Below are 9,560 nucleotides of genomic sequence, written 5' to 3'. Positions count from 1 at the left end.
TCACGTTTACAACTCCGTAACTCCTAAAGGAAAACCGATAATACAATTCTGTGAAATGCATCTAATAGTACATCCAAAGCGGACAAAATTAATATATTACACATGAATCTCAAAAAATTTGTAACATGGAAATACAGCTTTTGCAGAACCCTTGTAAACAACGTAACGAATTCACGTAAGATGTAAAATGACATATCGAATTTGTCCGCTTTCAATGATCTAATGGATGCCGTTCACAGAACCGCGATATATGTTTTTGATACAGAGCTATCAATTTTTAAAAATTGTGCTTCTATTTTTTTCAAACGGTGAAATATTTGAAAATCGTTTTAAGAAAATTCAAGCTCTAAATAGAAATTCCGCTTCCAACAGTCACTAGAATACATCTTTCTCTTTCAAAAGCAACAAATTTCATTAAAATCGGCCCAGGGGTTATCTCATAAAAACGTTTTTGCGTTTTACATGTATTTGAATAGGCCGCGTCGGAGTTGGGCCCGAGCTAAAGCTTCCTCTTAAAGGCAGCGCCTAGCCAGAGACGATACAACATGATCTGTTCACGTCGTGGTAACCCAGGCGGGAGGTGCATCCGTATATCCGGAGACAACGAACGCAAACGACTCATGCTGGGATGAAAGTTCTGGTTTCGCTATTGCTGCGCGGCTACAATCATCCTAATAATCCTCTAGCGTACACAAGACGCCATCTAGAGATGGTGTGGGTTTGGCTGCCATAACGTACAACCATAGCAAGTGCGGACCTCAGCAGCACATGCGCTAACGTTCTAACTACGTGAAGAGCAAGCTTTCAAGACATTGCATTTGCTTATTCCGCCATGGTGAAGAAGCAAAATGTGAGGACCGCGAAAGCCGTACGATCAGCTGCCTTCAAGGGCCAGGCGATTTCACCTGCAGAGAACATGGGCAACTGTATCTCGGGAGGCAGTTCGTCGTGACCGATAGCACCATTCGCAGTTGGCGACGACAAAAGGAAGCCCTTTTCATGTGAAGCAGAACGCTAAATAACTTTTGGGCGCCGAAGAATGGGACAAGCCCGAAGTAAATACGCGTTCTCGGCGTCTTCACCTTTATTCACTTCACCTTTATTCATTTTATTCACTTATTTTTGCAAAGCTACCAACAGTGCAGCAGTGCACTGTTGCACTATATTGCACTATATGTTGCACTATATGCTGCACTGTATTGTGCAACAGTGCACTGTTTCAGGGACGGCCCTGTCGACAGTGCCATAGCAAAGTTGGCCGATCCCTAAACAGTGCGTAATGCGTGACCGCATGGCACGCATGGTGAGGTTATCCGCGTCTTGCCATATTTATTTATTTTGGCCACGGTGGCTGCATTTCGTTGGGGGTGCAATGCGAAAACACCCGTGTGCTTAGATTTAGGTGCATGTATAAGAACCCCAAGTGGTCCAAATTTCCGGAGTCCCCCGCTACGGCGTCCCTCATAATCAGAAAGTATTTCTGGCACGTAAAACCCCATATTAAGTTTATTTATTTATTTAATTTAGTAGAAGTAAATATTGCGCTAACTTCTTGGGCACATGAAAGAAGAACACGCTCGTATACTTGAAACGTTTCATGTCGAAGGGAGTTCACCAGCTCTGTATGGAACATCAGTGCACACCTAGCGACCCGCCGAGAGCAAAGAATTCGACACATCTTCTGTTACTTGCTAATTGCGGATGCAGCAGAGTGGCAGAAAAATCTTTGTAACATGAGACTCAGCCACACTTCGGCGATCCTGTGCAGAATTGTGGTCAGGCTGGGAGGCGTAAAGCGGGCGACCTCGAGCTCAGTGACAAAACAACTTCGCCATCAACTGGCAGGAAACGTGGCAGGAAAATCAGGTCATATTGGCCATCGGGGGAGCGACCGAAGCGTGAGACTTTCAATGAATATGAAGACACCAAGAGAAGCAGACGTTCGTATGTGGTGAAACTTATGAGCTTACTAACTCGGTAGAGGCCTAGGAACTAACTTTTATGAAAAATGGAGATGCGAAAAGATAGGAGTGCCTCTTCGTGATTTTCGTCACGGAGCCTCAGCCGAATCGATCAAGTGGTAGATTAAAGGTTACCATAATAAGCTCAATATTTGTCGGGTGCATTGCTATCAAGAACATGTGGAGAAAAGCATAGAACTTTTACTGAAATTTTTTTATTCGCTATAGAAAAAAAAACAGAAATCCCTATGTGAATATAAGCTTGCCATTTCGTGCGACCTTTTTCCGCCAATTTATGTAATGTCGTAAACTACTACACGATAGATTAGTCACCCGCATGACTGTCAAGAGCGTAAATTACTTAGATATTTTATGTTATCATTTACTACAATCCTTAGGACTCTTTGTTTTAATATTTCCTGTAGGAAATGCACATTGGCGGGGAGGGGGAGGAGCCTCTACTACCATAAACAGTGCTGATATAACATCCTTCTAATTTTAGTGTATTTTACAAAGAGAAATAACCTGAGTGGTGATCCTAATCCAGTTTTTACATGCCAAATAAAGTGCTAGCAAGCGAAAGCATTCAACTTAAACTAATTAAAAGCGCAGTCATTATTACGGGCTCCATGTTCAGAAGAACAGCCCTGACTATTAGGTGCAATGTACTATCAAAACATATGCATGCTACTGGGCACAGCCAAGAAAATTAAACAAGGATATACGATGAACACGCTAAACACGTCCAATCACCAGAAAAAAAAACTTGATGCATAAACTGCGATTTAAAGCATGAAGCGAGACTACAGGTAAACAAAGATAAAGTACATTGTGTAGCGATGCGTTTCTTTAGCACAAGCAATCCAGCCTTTTTGAGAATAATTGCGTGGTTATGGCATGAAGTCTTTCTTTCGTTTGATTTTCGCATAATCAGAGATTACTGTATTGAAAATGTACCGGTTCTGGTTTTTTTCATCGACGAATTTATGGCTTTCAAAATCATTTATTCAGCCACAATTGCACCAAAACGATGCCAGGAGAAACATTCTCTGACAAATACAAGCATTCTGAAGAGTGGTGCACATAGCACCTGTTGAAATGAACCATCCCGTCTCCAGGAAACAATATACGAGATGAGACAAATGGTCAACGATACAGGCTCATTTTAGCACGGAAAACAGAATAAAAAATTTAAATCTCAGTTTCACACTTTACTTCACATGAAACTGTGGCGGTAGAAGGTAGTCAAGCTGCGCCTGAATACCGTGCTCGTCGTCGACGTGGCGTGGAAGAGCAAGCGTTCAACATCCGGCGAATTAGGTACATGCTTCGCGATGTGCGAGCAGCGGCTGGTCTTCCGCGCCCCAGTTCCGCTGGACTCATCTCACCTTGCGACCCCGCGCAAAGCAAATATGCCTCATTTATCAGCAGTGTTCTCGATCAATTACTTCCACGAGGGCATAGCTTTCAGCTCACGCACGTGAGTAAGACAAAAGTAAGTGGCCGGGGCCGAATAAACGCGTTCATTATACGGTACGCGTGTCCCCCGCTTCATTATACACCATTGCGTTCATAAGATGGGCAGCAAGGACGTTCCCCGAGACCCTGAGTAAAGCCCGCTGCTTTAAGAGGCACATCACTCGATTTCACGTCACGCAAAGCGATAATCAAAGCGATCAATCAAGGTTGCGACCTCGTTTGTGTTTTACTTCCTCACTGTGCAATTTTCGTCTGACGGCGCTGTGAGGTGGTCATGGCGGGCGCGATCAGACCAAATGTAGGTACATGAACTAGACGGACTCCAGGTTTGCTACCCTACAGTGAGTAAAGAGGATTATAAAATGAGGGAGGGAGAGTGCGAGCAGTGCACGCACTCAACCCGATGGTTAGCAGGACTATAACCGCATCACTGAGAGCCGCGATAGAAAGTAAGGGCGTCGCCTCAGAACTCAGTTTTCCATAACACAATCGCTCGCTCGGCAGCAAGCTCCACGCGAGCCTGAAGTGTGGGCTGTTAGCGCCGCCCCCTTTCGACCTCTCTCCCGCCAGTTCCCATGTGCGAACCGTACGTCAGTCGGTGCCATTGAAGTAAGGCTGACAGCTAAGTGAGTCGGCAGGGCTCGCTTCCTGTGTAAGATTCTCTCGCACCCTGGCGTACCAGCTCGGAGATTTCTGAATTTATCACAAATCTACTAGTGCGAAAACTATTGTTTGAAAGTCAGGCTAATTTGAGCACATAAGAGTATCTATGCCTCCCTTTCATCCGTCAGCTGGTGCTAAATATGATGATGATGATTATGATGATGATGATGGTGATGATGATGATGATGATGATGATGATGATGATGATGATATGATGATGATGATGATGATGATGATGATGACAGTATGTGACGTCTTATGTTTACGGCCAAAGAGCGCCAAGCAATGTTGCAATGCACTCAACGACGCAATTAATGACAAATGGCATCGTGGTTGGCTATTACAATGCAATGCGGCTATATATGGAAGCCTAAAACAGTAGTAAAATAAATATATATCTATTAAAATGGTCACAATGACTTGTCATATGTGCTATGAATCGAAAGGATATGCTCCGGTGGAATAAGATAATAAAATATACAAATGCCACTAGCACTACTGCCTCAACGAGGCCCTTAAATGCAAGGCCCTGTAGGCACGTGCTCTACAAAATGCTACTACCGCAGCAGCAGCCTCTGGCAGGGTGCTGTGCTACGAAATCCTTGTGCCTATAACTTGCAATGAATGACCAACTTGGAGAAAGTCAAAGATTGATTTTCTGTCAAAAAACGGGTCAGGACCAAGTAAAATTGCCGGATGAAAAAGAATATTATGACGGTAGGCTAAAGGGACGTGTTTTTTCCTTTGTTTCCATTTCTGTACACTCCAGCAAGACATAAAGGACGGTTAGTGTCTAGCCCACATCTGAGCAAATGGGAGGTTCACTACTGGTAAACAGATAAGAGTGTGCAATACGAATGACCTATCCTAAGGTGGCATAAAAATATCTCTATTCGCCGTACTTTTGTTATTGGTGGCAAATTTCCTAAATGTGGCTTGATTAAATTAAATTTATCGGAGGTTTCGGTGTGCCACTTCTGTTGCCAATGCCTTGCTTCTGTTGCCAATGCCTTGCTCAAAAATGGCTTTACGTTTGCGGCTGGCATACCTACGGAAGAGTTACCAACTTTTGTTGCAATGGATTCACATGGTAATTTCATCTGCAAGCATGTTCTCAATGCCCCTGAGACCAGACACCCCACATATTGTAACGTGCTGATTAGATGCATATACTGTGCACAGGACAGGAATGAATGTAGCTCGTTGAGTACAGGATTGTTGTGTTTCTGGAGGGACATTAGAGATTTTGCGACACTAAGAGAGCCTGTGAATATATTAGCATTTTGCACTTTTGTATTCGATATATGTTTAACAGCTCTCAGTACAGCATATGCTTCAGCAGAGAAGATGCTCAATTTCGGATGCAGGATGTTAAATTCTGAAAGTGAGGGGTCAATGGCTGCATATGAAACGCCGGCATGCGGCTTTGAGGCATCTGTGGAAAACTCCTGGCAAGCGTACTTCGACTGAAGTTCAAGAGAGTGCATTTGAATGTGTACCTGGGGAGAGTTCTTTGTTATTTCAACAAATGTTGCATCAAAATCAACGAACTGCCATTGCCCCGGTGGCAATGGCTGCTCTTTGATTGTGGCAAGAGCCATTAGAGGATTTTCAAAAAGTGGAACATCAATTTCTTTACTAAGTTTCCGTACACGCTGGGAGAACGGTTCTCTAAGTGCCGGTCGATTATCAAATGAAGTTGCAGATGCTATGTTGTTTACACTTGCTTAAGAGGGATGTTCGCGGTCTCCATTTACTTTCACAAAGTACATAAAACTTGAGTACGGCCTCTGAATATGAAGCGCCCACACATTTGGTTCAACTTAAGGACTCTCTACAGGACTTGTCCTGAACGCACCGGTTGCCAGGCGGATACCTTCATGGTGGACAAGATCCAGCCTCTTTAAGGCGCTAGGAGTAACCAAGTGATAAACTATGACCCCGTAATAGCGTGTTCGAAAGAGGCTCTCGTAAATGTTCATTATGCACTTTCTATCACTACCCCACGTTGTGTGACAGAATTTTAGGAATGTCCATGGTTTTTAGGCGTTCGTTTCTAAGGTACTTATGTTTAAAATAAAGGTTAATTTCGTGTCTAAAATTATGCCTAAAAATGTGTGTTCTGTGCTCATAGGTATGTGCTGCCCCTGAAGTTCTACATCAGGATTGGCTATGAGGCCTCTCTCTTGTATGAAAATAACGCAGGTTCTCTTGTTGGCATTGAGCTTAAAACCATTTTCATCGACCCACTTAGACACCTTCTACAGAAAAAGCTGTACCTGTCTCTGAATGTACATGAATTAAATCCAATCTGAACGTCATCAACGTATAACAAATAAAATATACTACGCGATATTTAGGAACGCAAGGAATTTATTTTTATGATAAAGAGTGTCCAGCTAAGCACGCCACAAAGCGGTAGCCAGTTTCCTGTATAAATGTTCTCGAGTGTACATTACCGATTCTAACGCGGAATGTGCGATTTGATAAATAACGTTCGATTACATCAAGCATTTCTGCGCGGATGCCCATTTCCGATAGATCACGTGGTATTCCATACCATCACGTGGTATCGTAATCATTTTCCATGTCCAAGAGCACGTAAAGAAAGAACTGTTTGTGTATGAAAGCGTCGCGAATATATTCTTCGATGTGAATGACGTTGTCTGTCGTCTATCGGCCTTCCCTAAAACCAAACTGATATGAATCAAGGAGCATGTTTTAATCAAGGAACTGTAAAATCCGGAAATTATTATTTTCAGAGTTTACATGACCAACTTGTGAGTGCTATGGGCCGGCAGCTTGCTACAGAGGGTGGACCTTTACCTTGCTTCAAGACAGGTACGACAATCGCCTCTTTCAATGCCAATGGAATGTCTCCTGTTGCCCAGGTAATGTTGAAAAGAGACAACAGAGCTATCTGCATGTCAGGCTGAAGATGTTTTACGATTATGTACATAACTATCACCTCCTGGTGCAGATTTTGCACAGCCGTTCAAAGAAGCTTTGAACTCTGCAATGCTAAAATAATGGTTGTACGGTTCAGTCCCCCTTCATTTACGGTTCAGTGCCTTACTTTCTGCTATCTGTTTATGTTTCTGGAATGACTGTGAGTAGTCCGCAGAGCTAGACACATGCTCGAAATGTCCGAGAGTATTCACCTGGTCTTGAAGGCTGTAGCCTTGATCATCGACCAAAGGCATAAAGTAAGTTTGTGGACTAATTAATTTTCTTAGCCTCTTCCAGACTTTGGCTTCTTGCATATAGGAATTTATGCTGGTGATGTATTTTTCCCAGCTTTATCTTTTAGCAATACGTAGCGTTCGTCTGCCTTGGGATTTCACTTGCTTGAAGTTTATGAGCTTTTCTGGAATTGGAGAATGACGTGCTTTGTTTTGCTCCTTATACGCATTCTTGCATTGTTCATTCCACCACCGCACGTGCCTCTTTTTTTCAGTCCCCTTCGTTTGAGTGCACTCTACTGCAGCGTCAGTTATAAAAGCGGTAAAATAAGCAATAGAATAGTTCACACTAAAATCTTTAAAAGCGTTTCGCTGCATCTAGGTGACTTCGTCAATTTTTTTTCCAATCCGCGGGTGCAACTTTCCATTGAGGGGTATGTGGGAGGAATTCATTTTCTTCTAAAATTTTGAGGCAGATGAGAAAATGATCACTCCCATATGGGCTTTTAACTACGTCGCATTTTAGGCATGGCAGAAGTGTGTCAGAGCAGATAGTTAAATCTATCGCAGAGTACGTGTCATGTGCTGTACTACAGTATGGCGGCTCCTTTTTATTTCATAAGCATGCACATGAAGAAACAAGGAAATGTTCTATGGCACCGCATCTAGAGTCTCCCCAGAGAGTATTCTGGGCGATGAAGTCCCAAACTAGTGCGAGGCAGCTCACCAACTAGACTAAGAAATTCTGTTCTTTGGAATCTATAGTGGGGCGGTGTGTAGATAGAACAGATTGCAATGAGTTTTCCAAACAAAAAGGCTCGAACCGCAACTGCCTCAAGAGGCGTTCGGAGTTGTAAGGCCTGACATGCTATACGCTTATCAAGTACAATTGCGAAACCACCGGACGAAGCGAGAGCATCGTCACCGTCTTTGCGTAAAATTCTAAATTGTGGTAGAAAGCTCATCTGTGCAAGTTTTAGACGGGTCTCTTGGACACACAGCACCTTTGAATTATATTTACGCAGGAGTTCCTTGACATCATAGAGGTTGTGTAGAAGTCCCCTGACGTTGCACTGTAATATTTGTGTCTCAATGTTAGGGGAAGTGTGTATGATCTGGGTTTAAAGAGGAAAAATTGTTTAGGTTACACGTCCTTTCCCGTTCCCCTTAATGCGGAGTTTGTCTTTATGGCCGTGGTCCTGAGACTTATGGCAGTCATTCGGTGCTTGCTGCACCGTCTGGCTTGGAATGGTGTTCATTGCCTTGTGAGAGGCACTGGACGTTCGCTTTTGTGAGCGGTGTGTTCGTCGTGAAGGCATTGCCTGAACAGATGAAGCACTGGAGCCTACCAACCCTGAGGTCGATGGGCCCTCTTTCAGTGAGGCGAAGCAGCACTGGCTGCTGTCGCCAAGGCCACACTTTTTGTGAGCCGGGCAGACGCCTAAGTCTCTTGCGCAGTTGGCCCCTTACGCACCGCGCCAGCATACCCTGCGTTATGGATGAATGAAACAAGTTTCCGCGCGTCTTGAAATGACATGTTCTCTTTAACTATCAGTGTGACAATACCGTTTTTCCTTTTTCCACGTCGGACATAATAGGGAATATGTAGCATGATCACCATCGCACTTCGCACAATGGCGCTACCATTGCAGTTGTCGGAAACGTGCTCTTCCTCACCAACATTTTGCACAAGTGAGACGACCTCGGCAGCTTGTGAGTTATGGCCAAATCTTGACATTTGAAACTTCTATGTGGATTTGGAATGGATGTTCTCACTCGTGTTTTTGTATAGCCTGTATTGAGAGATTCTGGCAGTATACACTTGCAGCAAAAGTGAGAATTAGATCTTTTGTAGGAATTTCTTTGTTGTCGCGTTTGATCGTTATTCTTTGTACTTTGACAACATCCTGCTGCTTCCATCCTTCGAGCAGTTCTTCACTCAGATTCAAGAGATCAGCATCTGATACCACTCCCGTAGATGTGTTCATGAAGAAATATAGGGTTACTGTGACTTCGGCATCACCAAAAGCTAGAATATTTGGAATCTTTTCATGTTGGAGCTGGTCATATACTTCGAGCAGTAAATCACCGCTAGCCATTTTAGTGATATTGTATCCGGAAAACTCGCTAAACTTACGATTTACATGACTGCATGCAACGACTAAATCGCTCTTTGCAACTCCGACCTCCACTCGAACTTCCTCAACGTCAAGCTACGCTTCTCTGTCGTTTTTGGTTAGGAGTTGGCTTCACAAGAGCATACTCTACATTAATT

The 9,560-nt window shown here is 43.6% G+C and overlaps 2 protein-coding genes across 3 annotated transcripts in view; one reads left to right on the top strand and one right to left on the bottom strand.

Annotated features, from left to right (window-relative positions):
* The window catches only part of LOC135899961 (acetylcholinesterase-like), a 478,426-nt gene that overhangs the window by 346,374 nt on the left and 122,492 nt on the right, over positions 1 to 9,560 (bottom strand). The window lies entirely within an intron of this gene.
* The window catches only part of LOC135900007 (uncharacterized), a 57,315-nt gene that overhangs the window by 40,201 nt on the left and 7,554 nt on the right, over positions 1 to 9,560 (top strand). The window contains exon 4 of the mRNA XM_065429440.2: positions 6,238 to 6,394. Coding sequence (XP_065285512.2) covers positions 6,238 to 6,394 — 157 coding nt within the window. The remainder of the gene's footprint in view (positions 1 to 6,237; positions 6,395 to 9,560) is intronic.

This window comes from Dermacentor albipictus, chromosome 4 (genome assembly GCF_038994185.2).
Source record: "Dermacentor albipictus isolate Rhodes 1998 colony chromosome 4, USDA_Dalb.pri_finalv2, whole genome shotgun sequence".
Taxonomy (NCBI): domain Eukaryota; kingdom Metazoa; phylum Arthropoda; class Arachnida; order Ixodida; family Ixodidae; genus Dermacentor; species Dermacentor albipictus.
Note: the sequence above shows the minus strand (reverse complement) of the source record. Positions and strands in the feature narration are given on the sequence as shown.